At 37.7% G+C, this 19,854-nt stretch overlaps 1 protein-coding gene and 2 long non-coding RNA genes across 3 annotated transcripts in view; 1 reads left to right on the forward strand and 2 right to left on the reverse strand.

The window, feature by feature from the left end:
- The window catches only part of LOC144336934 (uncharacterized), a 31,276-nt gene extending 28,394 nt beyond the window's left edge, over nt 1-2,882 (reverse strand). The window contains exon 1 of the long non-coding RNA XR_013409368.1: nt 2,777-2,882. This is a non-coding gene — a long non-coding RNA (uncharacterized LOC144336934). The remainder of the gene's footprint in view (nt 1-2,776) is intronic.
- The window catches only part of LOC144336930 (uncharacterized), a 53,693-nt gene extending 41,886 nt beyond the window's left edge, over nt 1-11,807 (forward strand). Inside the window, exons 2-3 of the long non-coding RNA XR_013409363.1 lie at nt 11,219-11,518; nt 11,642-11,807. This is a non-coding gene — a long non-coding RNA (uncharacterized LOC144336930). The remainder of the gene's footprint in view (nt 1-11,218; nt 11,519-11,641) is intronic.
- LOC694126 (uncharacterized) overlaps nt 7,210-19,854 on the reverse strand; it is a 29,063-nt gene continuing 16,418 nt past the window's right edge. The window contains exon 4 of the mRNA XM_077978617.1: nt 7,210-8,826. Coding sequence (XP_077834743.1) covers nt 7,514-8,826 — 1,313 coding nt within the window. The 3' untranslated portion in view covers nt 7,210-7,513. The remainder of the gene's footprint in view (nt 8,827-19,854) is intronic.

A 19,854-nucleotide genomic window follows, 5' to 3' on the forward strand; every position in this document is an offset into this window, starting at 1 on the left:
CGCCCAGCCAATACTTTTTTTTTTTTTTAAAGAGGTAAACTTTAAGAAATTGGGTCAGAGAAAAAGTGTTTCTTCATCTTAAAATTCCAGGAAACACACACACACACACACACACATATAAAAATTAAGACATATATATACATTTCCTGGAATTTTAAGAGATATATATATATCTCAAATGCCTTTCTCATTTAGTAATGTAGGAAGGTAAACTCTTATTATGAATAGTCTGAACCCAAAATTCAGAAAATATCTTGATTTGAATGTTCAAAATAATGTAATACTTTAAGAAACAACAGATTCTAAAGCAACTGTATTCTCTAAATGTGTAAGTAGATGATTTCCTTCACTTGTTAGAGAAAAATATTTGAATACATATTTGTAAACTACATTTAACAAATGAACATAAATACTTGGCAGTAAGAAATGTATTAAACAAGCAGATGAAGAAACAATTTGCCTCTAACACTGACAAACCCTAGGCATTTAAGTGCTGATTTATCTAGTGTTACTGGAGTGCAAAGGAACAGAACTCAACAGGAGATCTTTCCAGAGATATTTGTAACTATGCTGTATGTGAATATATGGGAATTTGCCAGATAGTATTAAAAACATCCAACTACTATTATAGCCCCAGGCTGACTGATTAGAATAAACATGGGTTACAAACCACTGATTTGGCCACCTTCTTTTTAGCCTCAACATTGATCATGAGCTAACAGCATTAACAAGAGCTAATAAATTTCCTGTCCACTCGCTACACTCTGGGAAATTTTCTGGTACCTTTATCAGTATTAATTGCTTTAATTTTACCAATATCCTAAGATTTAAGCACTATTATCCTCACTGTACAGCTGAAGAGTTAAGCACACAGAAGTTAACAAACTGTGTTCAGGTCATATAGCTCATAAGTGGCAGAACTGGGATGCAAACAGGAACCACCTGATACTAAGTATCAATCTTAATCATGATGCCCAACACCCTCTCACCTAATGCTTTCTTCCGTTTCCGATATAACATTTTGGCTTTGAATCTTCCAATTTAGTAGAATCTAAAAAGAATTTAAAAATTGCTATTTATACCTTTAGATAGTATGTAGAACTTGATTTTTGGTTTAAAGTACTCATTACTAAGCCTTAAAAAAATATTTTGGTAAATGAATACTAACAATGATATTTCTCCCATGATTTAAAAGAACCACTAATTTTAAGTATATCAAATTTTTATATTAAAAGCTAGAATGAGCCTATAATTAAATATAAAATTTATGGTCTGCATATACATAATCATTTTTTGACTGGTCTACACTTTCTGAAAGTTTCAGAAACACTATTATCAGAATACTTTTTTCTATTTAATAAATATTTTTTACAGTGACTAAAATAGTTTGGAATTACTTTTTAAATAAAAATTTTTTTTGAGATGGAGTTTCACTCTTGTTGCCCAGGCTGGAGTGCAGCGATGCAACCTCCGCTCACTGCAAACTCCGCCTCCCAGATGCAAGTGATTCTCCTGCCTTGGCCTGCCGAGTAGCTGGGATGACAGGCGCCTGCCACCACACCCAGCTAATTTTTGTATTTTTATTAGAGACAGGGTTTCACCATGTTAGCCAGGCTGGTTTCGATCTCCTGGCCTCAGGCAATCTGCCCACCTCGGCCTCCCAAAAGTGCTGGTATTACAGGTGTGAGCCACTGTGTCCGGACAATAGTTTGGAATTACTAATCAGTAACTTACCAGTGCTCAAGGAATTGGCTACAGTTAGGTGACTAAAAATCTGTAGACTAAACTTAACCTACTAAAAAAAATTATATAAAATAAGAATATGGGCCGGGCGCAGTGGCTCAGGACTGTAATCCCAGCACTTTGGGAGGCCGAGGCTGGCAGATCACAAAGTCAGGAGATCGAGACCATCCTGGCTAACACGGTGAAACCCCCTCTCTACTAAAAATACAAAAAAAAATTAGCGGGGCGTGGTGGCGAGCGCCTGTAGTCGTCCCAGCTACTCGGGAGGCTGAGGCAGGAGAATGGTGTGAACCCTGGAGGCGGAGCTTGCAGTGAGCCGAGATCGCGCCACTGCACTCCAGTCTGCCCTACAGAGCGACACTCCGTCTCAAAAACAAAAAACAAAAAACCCTAAAATAAATAAGAAGAATATGGGTCAAGCGTAGTGATTCACGCCTGTAATCCCAGCACTTTGGTAGGACGAGGTCGGCAGATCACGAGGTCAGAAGTTCGAGACCAGCCTGCCCAACATGGTAAAACCCCATCTCTACTAAAAATACAAAAATTAGCCGGGCATGGTGGTGTGCACCTGTAATTCCCAACTACTCAGGAGGCTGAGGCAGGAGAATCGCTTGAACCTGGGAGGTGGAGGGTGCAGTGAGCTGAGATCATGCCACTACACTCCAGCCTAGGCAACAGAGCAGGACTCCATATCAAAAAAAAAAAAAAAAAAGGCATGTAATTCCTCCAAATTGTTTTCTCAAGATGTATTTTGCTACATCTTGATAAATTATTCCAAATTTCAAATCCACAGGTCATTGTATATTGTTTTGCCACATTCAACATTCACTTAAAAATAGAAGATTCTGCCAGGCAGGGTGGCTCATGCCTGTAATCCCAGCACTTTGGGAGGCTGAGGCGGGTGGATCACCTGAGGTCGGGAGTTTGAGACTAGCCTGGCCAACATGGCGAAACCGCATCTCTAGCAAAAATACAAAACTTGCTGGGCGTGGTGTAATCCCAGCTACCTGGGAGGCTGAGGTAGGAGAATCACTCGAACCTGGGGGGAGGAGGTCACAGTGAACCAAGAATGGGCCACTTCACTTCAGCCTGAGAGAGCAAAACTGTCTCAAAAAAAAAAAAAAAAAAAAAAAAAAAAGGCCGGGCGTGGCGGCTCAAGCCTGTAATCTCAGCACTTTCTGCATAGAAATATGTTGAGATATAAATATATCATACAAAATTAAATTTAAAATTGTTCATTTACCATTAACTCTAGAATCTAATTTCTAAAATATATTTTTTACCAATTTTATATTTGCTATGCTTTTTGTAAGAATACAACTTTTTTTAACACAGAAAAAAACAAAGCTAAGTGATGTAATCTTTTCACTTGTTAACAATGTATATCTATTCTGAAAGTTATATTGATAAGCAAATTCTTCAGTTAAAACCAATTTTTCAGTGCATTAAAGAATACCAACTTTCTCCTTAGAACCTACAAACTCCCATGTAAAATGACAACGCACGAAGACAACAATGAGAAAACTGTAGACATAACACAGTAAAAGAGGAAAGACTGTGATGCATATATACTTGGAATACACATAAGACAAAACTGAAAATCAAAAGAAGCAGAATTTTTGTATAAATTCAGTAAGTCAGCTTTGCAGCAGTCCTCTCCACATGATGAATCAACGTTATTTCTTCACCATTGGTATTTTCCATTTCCAACTTGAAGTTACAAACTCCAGCAAAAGTATTTATGATTTATTATAAAGCATGTTTTACTCAGAAGTCATATTTGTTTGCTACATATGTAAAAACATCCTCATGACTTGTGAAGTCTCCCTAGTACTTACCAAAGCAAATTAGCTCACTCAATAGATTTACTTATGTCAATATGAAAAGTGAAACAATAAAGAAAATTAGGCTTATATAGGTTTCTCCAATAAAACAAAATCAAAAACTAAAATATAATAATACAGTAATTTTGTAATTACATCTAAAAATTATTTTGTGTGCACTCTTTAAATTTCATAAAAATCATTCTTATAATCCCCAACCAGCTCACATAATGAGTACTTCATAAACTACAAAACAAGAAAATCATGGGCTTAGCATGAGTACCAGACAAGTAAAAACTGAGAATGTGCATAGGCAGATTCTGAACCATAAGCCCTAACATTTTACAGCAATGAATTCAATACAATGCAGAGTATAGATTTGCTTTCAACATTTTCAAGGTTTTTAGTTTTCTAATAAGTCACTGTATTAATTTGTTTTCTTCCAATATTGCTATCTTCTTCTGAAAATGGATACAAACTCGTACTCACACATACTTCATAATTTTCTTACACCTAAGGTTTATCTTTAGAGTCATATATGTATATATTTAACTCTATGTAAATAAAAACTAAAAGCCTGTATGTGTTTGCAGGCAGAGAGAAAACATGTTCAAAGAAAAATATGTAACAAATTCTTTAAGTATTCAGGACTTAGAGATGTATCAATTTTATTTATACTTCTATACAAATTTTATTATGACCATAAAAATGACCCTGTAGCGAAGAACAATTGTAAATTTTAAAATAATCAAAGTGCTTTTAATATTTTAAAACACAGTTTTTCTGTTATTTTACTAATCAAATTGTAATAAAAAGGATAAATGCTAGAGGTGATGGATGTCTCATTTATCCTGATGTAATTATTATATATTATACACCTGTACCAAAAAATGCCATATATGGCATAAATATATACACACACTGTGTAACCACAAAATTAAAAAGAATAAGACAGGATAAAAACGGGGCCAGGCATGGTGGCTCACGCCTGTAATCCCAGCACTTTGGGAGGCCGAGGCGGGTGGACCACGAGGTCAGATGGAGACCATCCTGGTTAACACAGCAAAACCCTATCTCCACTAAAAATACAAAAAATTAGCTGGGTGTGGTGGCAGGTGCCTGTAGTCCCAGCTACTCAGGAGGCTAAGGCAGGAGCAAGGTGTGAACCCGGGAGGTGGAGCTTGCAGTGAGCTGAGATCGTGCCACTGCACTCCAGCCTGGGAGACAGAGCGAGACTCCCTCTCAAATAAAAAAAAGTATAAAAATGTAACCTATGTGAAAAATACGTTTTAACTTATTTGCAATCTGAAGCCACTGACAGAACCGATTACTAGACATGTTATTCCACTATGTTGCCAAATAGCTTATCGTTATATTTTACCTACACCCTCAAGTAAGGTGGGTATGTTACAGTTAGTGGAATAATAATGCTCCATTTAATGCACAAAACTTTTTTTTTTTTTAAAACAGGATCTTGCTCTTGTTGTCCAGGCTAGAGTGCAATGGCGTGATCTTGGCTCTCTGCAACCTCTGCCTCCTGGCTTCAATTGATTCTTCTGCCTCAATCTCTGAAGTAACTGGGATTACAGGCACCTACCACCATGCCCGGCTAATATCTTGTATTTTTAGTAGAGATAGGGTTTCACCATGTTGGCCAGGCTGGTCTCGAGCTCCCGATCTCAAGTGTTCTGCCTGTCTCAGCCTCCCAAAGTGTTGGGATTACAGACATGAGTGAGCCACTGCGCCCAGCCAGAATGTACAATAGTATTAATATAGTAAAAGAAAATATCTAATTAAAAATTAAGTCCACACATAATCTAAGAGTTTTTAAATGTACTGCATTTTATTAAATAAAAGTACAATCAGTAACATTATATGGTACTACTTTAACTTACATTTAACTAAAAAATGTTTTTCTCTTATAACATGAAAGAGTATTACTCTGAACAACTACCTCATAAATCACTAAGTTAACTACAAAGAGCCTCTTCACTTAGATACTTATCATGCATCTTACATTTCATTGTCCTTACTCTTTTAGAGAAGAGGTGGTGTGTAATTCCCACCTAATAAAGTATCCCTCATATCTCTTATGCAGCAATAGTTGATCATATGCTTTCACAGGTGAATGCAATAGAAATGAAGAAATAGCATGAAGTAATTTCAGAGTTAACTTACATCATTATTTACTTTTAGAAAGTTTTGTAACTTACCAAAAAAGTATACTTGAATGTAATTATGACTTTTCAAAGAAATGTCTACTCATTTTAAAGTTATATAAAATTAATTTACTTACCAACTGTAGTTTTGGATTTTCTACACACAGCAGTCTGATTTAGTGTAATGTCTGAAGTGTCAGTGCCTTAGCTATTTCTACTGTTAATTCTCTGATAATTATATAAACTCAATTTGAATTAAATATTTCTTCGTATTTATTTCATCTGCAAAAGAATATTTTAGTATGAGCTCTATGGCATTTTCTATGCTATAGTTATTGAAAAAATGTTTTCCCAAACTGATTACATTTGCTGAATTCTTCTCCGATATAAATTCCCTAATGTTGAACAAAGTTTCAGCAACTGCTTCACGGTTCTTCTCTAGTAGAAAATGTGTACAATAGGCGGGCATGGTGGCTCACGCCTGTAATCCCAGCACTTTGGGAGGCCGAGGCAGGTGGATCACGAGGTCAGGAGATTGAGACCATCCTGGCTAACACAGTGAAACCCCATTTCTACTAAAAATACAAAAAATTAGCTGGGGGTGGTGGCGGGCGGGTGGGCGCGGCACCACTAGTCCCAGCCACTCGCAAGGCTGAGGCAGGAGAATCTTGTGAACCTGGGAGGCGGAGCTTGCAGCGTGCAATGAGCTGAGATCACGCCACTGCACTCCAGCCTGGGTGACAGAGCGAGACTCTGTCTTAAAAATAAAAAAAAAAAATGTGTACAATAAAATAAGTGATACAAGTACTACAACCCTCTTTATATTTGTAATGTTTGTCTTCAGAATAAACTCTTCACTTTAAAGGCTTATATTTCTGAAAGATCGTTTGATAGTTATTGTATTTATAATATTAAGTATGAACTCTCTGATGTTATACAATATGTGAGCAGATATTAATGACTTTCCCACATTCTTTATATTTGTACACCATTTCTCTCTCTTTTTTTTTTTTTTGAGACGGAGTCTCGCTCTGTTGCCCAGGCTGGAGTGCAGTGGACGGATGTCAGCTCACTGCAAGCTCCGCCTCCCAGGTTTACGCCATTCTCCTGCCTCAGCCTCCCGAGTAGCTGGGACTACAGGCGCCCGCCACCACGCCCGGCTAGTTTTTTGTATTTTTTAGTAGAGACGGGGTTTCACCGTGTTAGCCAGGATGGTCTCGATCTGCTGACCTCGTGATCCGCCCATCTCGGCCTCCCAAAGTGCTGGGATTACAGGCTTGAGCCACCGCGCCCGGCCTGTACACCATTTCTCAACTATAAATGCTTTCCTGTGCAATAAGTTGTGAACACTGGTTAAAAGTTATATTCTTCATACTTGGAGTTTTCTCCAGTATAAATTATTTTACCTGCAATCAAGTGTGAAAACCATTTAAAAGCTCTTTCACATTCTTTGTATTTCTAGAGTTTTGCAAGAGTATAATCTTTTTTTTTCTTTTTTTAATGTTTAGAAAAGTTTGAGGTGTTATTAAAAGCACTGTGACATTCAGGATTGTAGAGTTTTGCTCCAGTATGAAACATCTTATATCTGTTAATAATTGAGGACTTGTTAAGGGCTTTGTGACATTCTTCACACTTTAGGATTTCTTTCTAGTATAAATTATGTGTTGAGAACTTGTAAAGGCTTTGTCACATTCTTCTTATTTCTAGGCTTTATCTTCCATATGAGTTCTCATGAATTCTTTTGTACTTAGTAAATGTTGAGGATTTGTTAAATCCAGGCCACATTCTTCACATTTGTACAGTTTCTCTACTATGAATTCCCTTATGTTTAATAAGGATCGAGGAATGGTTACAAGCTTTGCCACATTCTTCACTTCGTTGGGGTTCTTGAGCATGAATTCTCTTATGTACAGTAAGGTTTGATAAACGATTAAAAGGTTTACCACATTCTTCACATTTGTAGGGTTTCTCTCCAGTATGAATTATCTTATGTTGAGTAAGGTGTGAAGACCGGTTAAAGGTTTTGCCACACTCATCACACTTGTAGGGTTTCTCTCTAATATGAATTATCTTATGTGGAATAAGGTATGAAGACTGGTTAAAAGTTTTGCCACACTGTTCACATGTGTAGGGTTTCTCTCTATTATGAATCATCTTATGTTGAATAAGGTGTGAAGACCGGTTAAAAGCTTTTCCACACTCTTCATGTTTGTAGGGTTTCTCTCCAATATGACTCATCTTATGTCCAGTAAGGGCTGAGGACCGGTTAAAGGCTTTGCCACATTCTTCACATTTGTAGGGTTTCTCTCTAGTATGAATTATCTTATGTTGAGTAAGGGTAGTAAGAGCTGAAGACCAGTTAAAGGCTTTGCAACATTCATCACATTTGTAGGGCTTCTCTCTAGTATGAATTCTCTTATGTTCAGTAAGGTGTGAAGACCAGTTAAAGGCTTTGCCACATTCTTCACATTTGTAGGGTTTTTCTCTAGTATGAATTATCTTATGTCGAGTAAGGTGTGAAAACCTGTTAAAGGCTTTGCCACACTCTTCACATTTGTGGGGTTTCTCTCCAGTATGAATCCTCTTATGTCGAGAAAGGGCTGAGGACCGGTTAAAAGCATTGCCACACTCTTCACATTTGTAGGGCTTCTCTCCAGTATGAATTATCTTATGTTTAGTAAGGGCCGAGGACTTGTTAAAGGCTTTGCCACATTCTTCACATTTGTGGGAATTCTCTCTAGTATGAATTCTCTTATGTTGAGTTAGTTGTGAAAGCATGCAAAATGATTTACCACATTCTTTACATTTGCAAGTTTTCTTTTCAGTATGTCTTATCTTATGTCTATCTACATTTGAAAATTTATAAAAGACTTTCTCATATTCATCACATTGATATATTTTCCTCTGGGTTGTTGTCAGACATTGGTTAAGTCTATTACAATCTCCTTTGCACACCTTACACTCATCCACACTTTTACAGCCTAATCTTAATTGTAAATTATCACGTCCACATTTATCATATCTCCTCAGTATGACTTTTTGGAAAAAATCTTTAATGTCTCGCTCTGGCCAAAGGTCTTCAGCAATATGAGAACACATAACTAAAAGAAATTAAAACAACAAATTACTCCACTTACTGGACTCAGGTAAATATTTTTTACAAATCTAACCTATAAAACTATATAAACTATATAACCAAGATGGCATAGCAAAATAACACAGCCTCTAATTTATTCAAAAACATATAAAATGTAACAAAAACATACTGACCAAAACACATTTTTGGAAAATTTATAAATAAATGTGTGAAGTGCCCCAGGTGAAAACAATGAAAAAAGCAACATGAAGAAAAAGAAAAGTCTGTTACATTAACCCAACACAGAACTTCCTTCTCCCCAGTATAACATAGTGTTCTTAGAAGTAAATTGCCAACTCCTTGTTTCTATTTAAAAGACAAGAAAAATACTGGCACATACATTTTTATGTCTGGCTTTTAGGGGTCTTTCAAGACCCTGGTTTCAGTCTCTCATTAAATAAAATGCTGAAAAAAATAGTATACTTTGGAATGACAATTTGAGACTGCTGAGACCAAAGGTAAATGTCACACCAGCAGAGAGACTGCAGTACCACAGAAAGGGATCAAGTGTAGCAAGTGATAAATGCAAATAAACTTTTAAAACTAGAAAATAAAACATTTCAGATAAGACACATTGTAAGAATATGTTTGAAAGGCTCCCAGGATGACTAGCCGTGACAACTGGTTTCAGACTGTGCCAGGATAAAGCTACATTGTAAAGATTGTGACAGGTGGCTTTTTTTTTTCTTAAATGTCCAAGTCTCAATCAAAGATTACAATGTATACAAAATATTAGGGCAACATGGCCCCTTCAAAAAAATCATGAAATTTTCAGAAAGCAATCATTATAAAAGTATTTTAAAAACAGGAATTGTGGAGGTAAAAAACACAAAAGGAGATAATAACCAATTCTAAAGAAAAAATAGTATAAAAATAAAGAAGTTCCACAAACTAAAACACACATCTATAAGAACAATTTAAAATGTCACAGATAAGAAAGAATCTAAAGAGCTGCAAGATGAAAGTGATGTGTCATTTGTAAGCATAGTTACACAATAAAGTTTTTCAGAAGAAAATTTTACACGCCAGAAGAAAACTGTGTGATATTGTCAAAGCCCTGAAGAAAAGTAGCTGTCAAGTGAGAATAATCACCAGCAAAAATGTCCTACCAAACAATAATAAAGACCTTCCAAAATAACCAAATCCTGAGACAGTATATTGGCACTATAGATGGCCTATTTATCAAAGATGCCGAAAAAAGTTTCTTCCACTGAAAATAACATGATGCAAGAACACACAATCATATAAAAATACGTAAGTTCCTGGGAAACATACATACACAAAAATAGAATTCCTTAGCATTCTCATAAGGAGACAGAAAACTTTTATTATTCTCTAAAATTAGAAAAATAAAAGCACAGAAAGTATTGTAAATATCTGTTAATAAATACACAACTTAAAAAGATATAATCAGCAATATCAATAACAAAGTTGAGGGCAGATGTAATGATGAAAAGTTTTTGTATATAACTGAAGTTCATTTTTCACCAGATTAAATATATACTGTTTTATCTTTTAGAGGTCTTATGTAATCCCCAAAGTATCACAAAGAAAATATCTGTGTAGACACCCAAAAGAAAATAAGAAAGAAGTGAAATTTTATCAATATTAAAATGAAAGACACAAAGGAAGACAGAAAATGAGGGATAAAGATACAAGAATCAAATAAAATAAAATAACAGGAGCCTTTGTCTTTCAGAAAATTACTTACATATATGTATAATTAACTTTCTAATCAAGAGACATAGTTTCAATAGCCTTTCTACAAGAGTCAGTTTAGAACTAATAATAATAAAGCCTGAAAGTGGCAAGATTGAAGTAGGCATTTTATCCAGATATTAACCAAATGAGAGCAGAAAAGTTCAAATTAGTATTACATGAGCTACATCTTGAGTCAAAAACTCATATTATATAAAATATATATGAAGTCAAAACTCCAAAAAGACAAAGAAGGGCATTTTAAGCAATAATAGATTTATTCACTGGGAACCTATGAAAAATTTGTACATATGTGCACGTGTGTGTACGTGTGTATCTCACATTAGGGTTCCAAATATGTAAGGTAAATATTGACATAATTGAAAAAACACATAAAAAGCAATGTAATTATAGCAGGATATTTTGATACCTCACATTCTCTGATAATAATAATAAAAGAGAGTATTAGTAAAGAAACAGCAGGCCGGGCGCGGTGGCTCAAGCCTGTAATCCCAGCACTTTGGGAGGCCGAGACAGGCGGATCACGAGGTCAGGAGATCGAGACCATCCTGGCTAACACCGTGAAACCCCATCTCTACTAAAAAATACAAAAAACTAGCCGGGCGTGGTGGCGGGCGCCTGTAGTCCCAGCTACTCAGGAGGCTGAGGCAGGAGAATGGCGTGAACCCGGGAGGCGGAGCTTGCAGTGAGCTGAGATCCGGCCACCGCACTCCAGCCTGGGTGACAGAGCAAGACTCCGTCTCAAAAAAAAAAAAAAAAAAAAGAAACAGCAGACTTGAGGGCAGTATAAAACAAGTATTTCTAACAGTTATAGAGAACACTTCTCAACATTAGGAAAAACACCCTTTGCAATAGCTCATACAACATTCTTTTTGATAGACCACCTGTTAGCTCAAAAAAATAAATCTTAACAAATGTTTTAAAATTAAAATTTTGAGGCCGGGCGCGGTGGCTCACGCCTGTAATCCCAGCACTTTGGGAGGCCGAGGCGGGCGGATCACAAGGTCAGGAGATCGAGACCACGGTGAAACCCCGTTTCTACTAAAAATACAAAAAATTAGCCGGGCGCGGTGGCGGGCGCCTGTAGTCCCAGCTACTCAGGAGGCTGAGGCAGGAGAATGGCGTGAATCCGGGAGGCGGAGCTTGCAGTGAGCCGAGATTGCGCCACTGCACTCCAGCCTGGGCGACAGAGCGAGACTCTGTCTCAAGAAAAAAAAAAAAAAAAAATCAAAATTTTGAGCTGGGCGCGGTGGCTTACACCTGTAATCCAAAAACTTTGGGAGGCCGAGGCAGGTAGATCACCTAAGGTCAGGAGTTCAAGACCAGCCTGGCCAACATGAAAATACAAAATTAGCCAGGTATAGTGGTGCATGCCTGTGATCCCAGCTACTTGGGAGGCTGAGGCAGGAGAATCGTTTGGACCCAGGAGGCGGAAGTAGTTGCAGTGAGCGGAGACCACAGCTGCTGCACTCTAGCCAGGGCAACAGAGCAGGACTCTGTCTCAAAAAATAAAAATAAAAATAAAAATAACTAACTAACTAAATAAATAAATACCTGGCAGGGCACGGTGGCTCATGCCTGTAATCCCAGCACTTTGGGAGGTTGAGGTGGGTGGATCACGAGGTCAGGAGATCCAGACTATCCTGGCTAGACGGTGAAACTCCATCTCTAAAAATGCAAAAAATTAGCCGGGCGTGGTGGCAGGTGCCTGTAATCCCAGCTACTGGGGAGGCTGAGGCAGGAGAATGGCATGAACCCAGGAGGCAGAGCTTGCAGTGAGCCAAGATTGTACCACTGCACTCCAGCCTGGGCGACAAAGCGAGACTCTGTCTCAAAACAAAAACAAAAACAAAACAAAACAAAACAAAAAAAACACCTAAAACTTTGAGTTTATGCCTATAGTCTCAGCACTTTGGGAGACCAAGGCGGGTGGATCAACTGAGGTGGGGAGTTTGAGACCAGCCTGGCCAATATGGTGAAACCCTGTCTCTACTAAAAATACAAAAATTAGCTGGGCCTGGTGGCAAGCACCTATAATCCCTCAGATACTCAGGAGGTTAAGGCACAAGAATTGCTTGAACCCAGGAGGCAGGGGTTCCAGCCTGGGCAACAGAGATTGTCTCAAAAAAAAAACAAAACAAAACAATAAAAACACCCTAAAATTTATGGATTACTTTCCATGAACAAAATGGAATAAGAATATAAAACAATGGGAAAAAATTGAAAAATTCACAAATATATAGAAATTAAACAATACACTCAAGCATGCTCTTGTTCAAAGGTTAAAATAATTAATATTGTAAAGATGTTTATACTATTTAATGTAATCTACAGATTTAATGCAATGTTTCTCAAATTTCTCATTGCATTTTTGAAAAAAATAGCAACAGCAAATGCCGAGTGCTATCGCAAGAGACAACAAAGGACCCAACAATCTTCCAAAAAAAAAAAAATGTTGGAGGCATTATAATTTCTAATTTCAAAACAGATTACAAAGCTACAGAATTAAAGCAATTTGGTATGAGTATCAAGCTGAAAACAAGACAAATCAAATAGAATGCAACACATAAACTTTCATATATATGGTCATATAGTCATTTGCTTACCCATAATTGTAGCATTGTTACTGAAAGCCAATAGGTAAAAACAATGCTAGTTTCTGTCACCAAATTATTCAATACATATAATTTGAAATGTAAAAATATTGGAATACTCAGTTTCCAAAAAGCAGAAAATATTCTAACAACTACACAGATAAATCTTGATGACATTTTGCAAAGTGACATGAGCCAGCCACAAACAGACAGAGATTGTATGAGATATATAAAGAAGTTGCACCACGAGGAACAGAAAACAGAATGGTGTTTGAAAAGTACCACAATACAGGAAAAATTGGTAGTTGTATGATGTGTAGAGATTTAGTTCTGCAAGACGAAAACACTTCAGCAATATGAATATTTGGCAATATTTTATTATAAATTGTTGTGCTTTTGACAAGTAAAAATGAACAATAATAGCTAGAAATTTAGGTTTTTTTTTTTTTTTTTTTTTTGGAGACGGAGTTTCGCTCTTGTCGCCCAGCTGAAGTGCAATGGCACCATGTTGACTCACTGCAACCTCCGCCTTCTGAGTTCAAGCGATTCCCCCTGCCTCAGCTTCACGAGTAACCGGGATTACAGGTGCCCAACACCATGCACGGCTAATGTTTTTGTATTTTTGGTAAAGATGGGGTTTTGTCACCTTGGCCAGGCTAGTCTCAAACTGCTGACCTCAGGTGATCCACCTGCCTCGGCCTCCCCAAGTGCTGGGATTACAGGCATGAACCACCGTGCCCAGCTGATAGTTTTTAAATTATCTTCATGCTGGGCGCAGTGGTTCACGCCTGTAATTCCAGCACTTTGGGCGGCCGAGGTGGGTGGATCACGAGGTGAGGAGATAGAGACCATCTTGGCTAAAATGGTGAAACCCTGTCTCTACTAAAAATACAAAAAATTAGCCAGGTGTGGTGGCGGGCACCTGTAGTCCCAGCTACTCTGGAGGCTGAGACAGGAGAATAGCGTGAACCCGGGAAGCAGAGCTTACAGTGAAGCCAAGATCGCACCACTGCACTCCAGCCTGGGCAACAGAGCTATACTCTGTCTCAAAACAAAAAGCAAACAAACAAAAAACCCAAATCTGTTGATGATGCAATGAAAATGAAACCCATGTTGATTGCTGGTGAAACTCAGGAATGTAGCCATTATTTAAAAAGGTTATAAATGTACCTCAAATAATTAAAAATAAAATTATAGAATACAGCAATCTCATTTATGAATCTGTATCTATAACATGCAACACAGGACCTGGAAGACAAATTTGAACAATCATGTTTATTGTATTAGTATTCACAAAAGTCAAAAGGCTGAAGAAACCCAAATGTCTTTTAATCTGGAAACACGTTGAAAAATATAATACATAAATACAATGAAATATTATTTGGCGTTATAAAATCTTGTCATATTTGAAGATTAACTGAGAATATTGTGTCCCCTGAAATAAGCCAGTAACAAAATAATGAATACTATATAATTCCATAATACGAGATATTTTAAGTAGTCACACTCATAAAAACAGAAAGTGAAATGGTGTTTGTCAATGGTTGGAGAGGGTAAAATGGGTTGTTTTTACTTAATGGGTATTGAGTTTTAGTTTTACAAGATGGAAAATTTCTATAAGTCTCTTGTATAACAATGTGAATGTACTTAACATGCCTGAAATATATGCCATTTTTTTGGAAACGGTTTTGTCACCCAAGCTGGAATGCAGCGGTACAACTATGGCTCACTGCAGCCTCAAACTCCCAGGTTCAAATAATACTCCCCCCTAGCTCCCAAATAGCTAGGGCCACAGGTGCACACTACCATGGCTGGCTATTAAATTTTTTTTTTTTTTGCAGAGAGGGGGTCTTTATATGTTGCCCAGGCTGGTCTCAATATTTTGGGCTCAAGTAATCCTTCTGACTTGGCCTCCCAAAATCCTGCTATTATTGATGTGAGCCACCACCTTCCTAGGACTGAAATGTACACATAAATAGACTAAAGATGGTAAATTTTAGGCCAGGCGGGGTGACTCACACCTATAATCCCAGCACATTGGGAGGCCGGGGCAGGCAGATCACTTGAGGCCAGGAGTTCAAGATCAGCCTGGCCAACATGGTGAAACCGCATCTCTTCTAAAAATACAAAAATTATCTGGGTGTGGTTGCCTATGGCTATAATCCCAGCTACTCAGGAGGCTGAGGCAGGAGAATTGCTTGAATGCGGGAGGCGAAGATTGCAGGGAGGCAAAGGTTACAATGAGCCGACATTATGCCACTGCAGTCCAGTCTAGGTAGCAGAGCAAGATTCCATCTCAAAAAAAGACGGTAAATTTTATGTTATCTGTTTTTTCAACAATAAATGTTTTAGGAGAAAAACTAAAAAAAATACAGAATTATAAATCCTTTCAAAAATTAACTTCAAAAAAATGACGAAAAAGAAAGAATATTAAAAAAAGAATACCGGCCGGGCGCGGTGGCTCAAGCCTGTAATCCCAGCACTTTGGGAGGCCGAGACGGGCGGATCACGAGGTCAGGAGATCGAGACCATCCTGGCGAACACGGTGAAACCCCGTCTCTACTAAAAAATACAAAAAAACTAGCCGGGCGCGGTGGCGGGCGCCTGTAGTCCCAACTACTCGGGCGGCTGAGGCAGGAGAATGGCGTGAACCCGGGAGGCGGAGCTTGCAGTGAGCTGAGATCCGGCCACTGCACTCCAGCCTGGGCGGCAGAGCGAGACTCCGTCTCAAAAAAAAAAAAAAAAAAAATACCTTCAAATCACAAAAGTTTTTAACACAAAAAAATATATATTCACTAAACACATGGTGAAAATAAGACTATTTCCATGACTACTCACTTAGACAAAACCACTAAAAATCAGCTAAAAAATATATACATAAGCGATAACCAAAATTGGGGTATAGATAAAAACACACACCTATATAATCTGATCATGACAGACATATGAATGGATGAATGGTTTATCTTTTTTTTTTTCCTTGAGGATTCTTGCTCTGTCACCCAAGCCAGAGTGCAATGGCACGATCTTGGCTCACTGAAACCTCTGCCTACTGGGTTCAAGCAATTCTCCTCCCTCACCCTCCCGAGTAGCTGGGATTACAGATACAGGTGCACGCCACCATGCCCGGCTAATTTTTTGTATTTTTAGTAGAGACGGGGTTTCACCAAATTGGTCAGGCTGGTCTCAAACTCCTGACCTCAGGTAATCCACCCGCCTCGGCCTCCCAAAGTGCTAAGATTAAAGCTGTGAGCCACTGCGCTCAGCCTGGATGGTTTATCTCTTATATTGACTTAACGTGTACAAACAGAATTGCAAATTGTCTAAAATTATAGTACGTAAGTAAAACAAAAAACTCACAATGAACTGATGTTAAGAAACCTACACTGAAAAAAACACAAACATGGAACTGCAAAACAATAATAAAATGTTTACTCATATAATCTGGTATGCAACATTGATGTACCATTAAAAAAAAATTGTCGAGATAGCTACAATATTTGACAGTAACTGTGTACTTACTGAAGGCAGGTATTTTGAATCACTGACAGGCACTATGTGGCAGTAGAATTTGAGAGAAAATGCAGTATAATCATAAATAGAAGATTCTAATGACAAACATTTAATAAATAAGCATTTAAAATAAACTAGAGATCATGTTTATGTTTTAATTGTATGTTATTCTTTCACAAAATGAAACTGCTGTAATCCAAGTTTAGAAGCAAGGAATAGCCTTACATTGCTAAATTATATGTATGTAATTTAATATATATTATATATTTTATATACATATAATATATATAGCAGATTATAGTTAGAGTCTCTGTTATATAAAACAAATATTTAGACATAAATTGTTATTATTTAGATATAGGCTAGAGAAAGTGGGTGAAAAGCTTATAATTCCTGTTTGCCTGCAGCAAACTTAAATTTATAAGTAACTATATTAGTAAATATGGAGTGCCTACTAATTATCTAATTTACTTCAAACATAACATGTAAATTCTACTTTATTGTTCCTAATGTCTGAATCTAAAATTACAGGCAAATTTGAAACAGAAAATAGAAATTAAAAACTTGTAGAAAGGGTGACATTAGTAAGATGGAAAAATAAAAGGTGTCCTATTTGTCTATTCCACCACAGCAAGAAAATTTGTTGGCCATCCCTGACAAAAATACCTTTATGAGAGAACCAGTCCTCATGGCTTGAACCTGTAATAACAGCTACATGGTATGTTAAGGTTGGAGAATTGCTTCAGGGTAGGATTTCAAAACCAGTCTGGGTTATGTAGCAAGACCCTATCTCCAAAATAAGTGCCTTTAAGAGATCTTTAAGGTCCAGGGATGAAGTTGTGAAATTCTGCTAAGCCAAAGATTGAAGAGTGTTCTCTTCAGAAGGTAGGCTGTCATTCCAGTGGCAAACTACAGGATCCCTGGTCTTGGCTACAGTACAGGAAATGGCCAACCCACCTTGGTCCCACTGAGAATTCGAATTTACTCTAATTACTTCAAAATCCTTTCAGCCACAGTCTGGGAGAGATTCTTTACTTTCACAGGCCTGGAGGAAGACACCCGTTTATAGCCATGGGGGCCCCAGGCCTGCAGACCCTGGCTTTTAATGTGGTGCCTTTAGCAGTTCAAAGTTTCAGTTCCAGCTTCCTGGGCCACAGTTTATGGCCAGTTCTCTTTACCTAGAAAGCAACACAGTGACCCGAGGAAATCCTCTGTGGTACTCAGCAAAAGCCATACTCATTTACATCCCGATTTAAGGTACATTATATACAGACCCAACTACAAAAACCTGCCCTAGTGTCTGCCCTACAGAGCAAAATTTTGAAGGATATCCAGTCTGTCCAAAAATAATTGGGAATTACAACTACCTGAGCCCCTTGTAACAAGCCGACTAAAGGTGGATGCTAGTGCAGACCCAGCAATCTTGTGACCAAGCTACAACCCCTCTCCATCACAAACCCAGTGGGAATCCCATCACCCTGGGGGCCCAATGGAAGATCTTTACCTCCTGAAACCAGTTTATAGCAACTTCAAGAGGTGTTTGCTTCTTCAAATTCACAGACACCAAATGCAAAATTATATTGTGCAGCTTGTCAATGCTTCCATTTTAACATAGCACTGAAGTATGTGGCAGAATAATTAGTCAAAACAATTTTCTAAAAGTCATTGAAACTGAAGACAAATAAGTAAAAATTTGCTGTTTGTAGATTACATGATCTTATATATAGAAAACCATAAGCAGTGCATTAAAACCTAAGTTAATAAACTCAGTAAATTCACAAAATATAAAATTAACATACAAGTTATGGTCCCATACACTTAAGACAAACTATCTGATAAAATAGACAAAAAAAAATCTTATTTACAATAGCATTAAAATAATAAATTTCTGGCTGGGCACGGTGGCTCACACCTGTAATCCCAGCTGTTTGGGAGGCCAAGGAGGGTGGATCATCTGAGGTCAGGAGTTCAAGACTAGCCTGACCAACATGGTGGAACCTCATCTTTACTAAAAATACAAAAATTAGCTGGGCATGGTGGCAGGTGCCTGTAATCCCAGCTGCTTGAAAGGCTGAGGCAGGAGAATTGCTAGAACCCAGGAGGTGGAGTTAGCAGTGAGCTGCGACCACGCCATTGCACTCTATTCTGGGCAAGAAGAGTGAAACTACATCTCAAAAACATAAATAAATAAATTTATCTCTGAGAACAAAGACCAAGGAAATAAAAATTCTTGACACTGAAAGATATAAGATAGCTAGGAAAAGAAATAGAGAAGACACAAATAAATTTAAAAATGTTTTATGACTCTGACTTGAAAGAATATAGATTCAATAAATACAGATTCAATAAGCTCCCTATAAAAATTCCAGTGGCAAGTTTTTTTCACAGTAATGGAAAATACAAGACTAAAGTTTACATGAAACTACAATAAACTTTGAATAGCCAAAGCAATCTGAAGGGAAAAAAATAAAGCAGAACGACATCATATTTTATCATTCCAAACTCTCAATATACTAAAAAGATGGAATGTGCAGAAAAATTAAAAATTCAATGGAAAAGAAACCACTACTCCATTCATTTCAGACATGATGCAAAAAGAGAACTTAAAAAATAGCTTAACACAGTTTTTAAAAATTATGCAGATATTTGTGTGTCCCTAAAAACAATGAAAAAGGAGTCAGATTGTACAGTCTCTTATATGCCATGAGGACTTTGGCTCTCACTGTAAACTTGAAGAAAAATGACTGAAAGTAGAATATTTAGAGAATTTATTTATTTATTTATTTTATTTATTTATTTTGTTTTTTTTTTGAGACGGAGTCTCCGTCTGTCGCCCAGGCTGGAGTGCAGTGGCTGGATCTCAGCTCACTGCAAGCTCCGCCTCCCGGGTTCACGCCATTCTCCTGCCTCAGCCTCCCAAGTAGCTGGGACTACAGGCGCCCGCCGCCTCGCCCGGCTAGTTTTTTTTTTGTATTTTTTAGTAGAGACGGGGTTTCACTGGGTTAGCCAGGATGGTCTCGATCTCCTGACCTCGTGATCCGCCGGTCTCGGCCTCCCAAAGTGCTGGGATTACAGGCTTGAGCCACCGCGCCCGGCCAGAGAATTTAAAAGCATAAGACAGAAAATGCCCCTATGTGAGAACAAAGAAAAAAAAAAACAAAAACAAG

The sequence above is a fragment of the Macaca mulatta genome, chromosome 19, assembly GCF_049350105.2.
Source record: "Macaca mulatta isolate MMU2019108-1 chromosome 19, T2T-MMU8v2.0, whole genome shotgun sequence".
Taxonomy (NCBI): Eukaryota; Metazoa; Chordata; class Mammalia; order Primates; family Cercopithecidae; genus Macaca; species Macaca mulatta.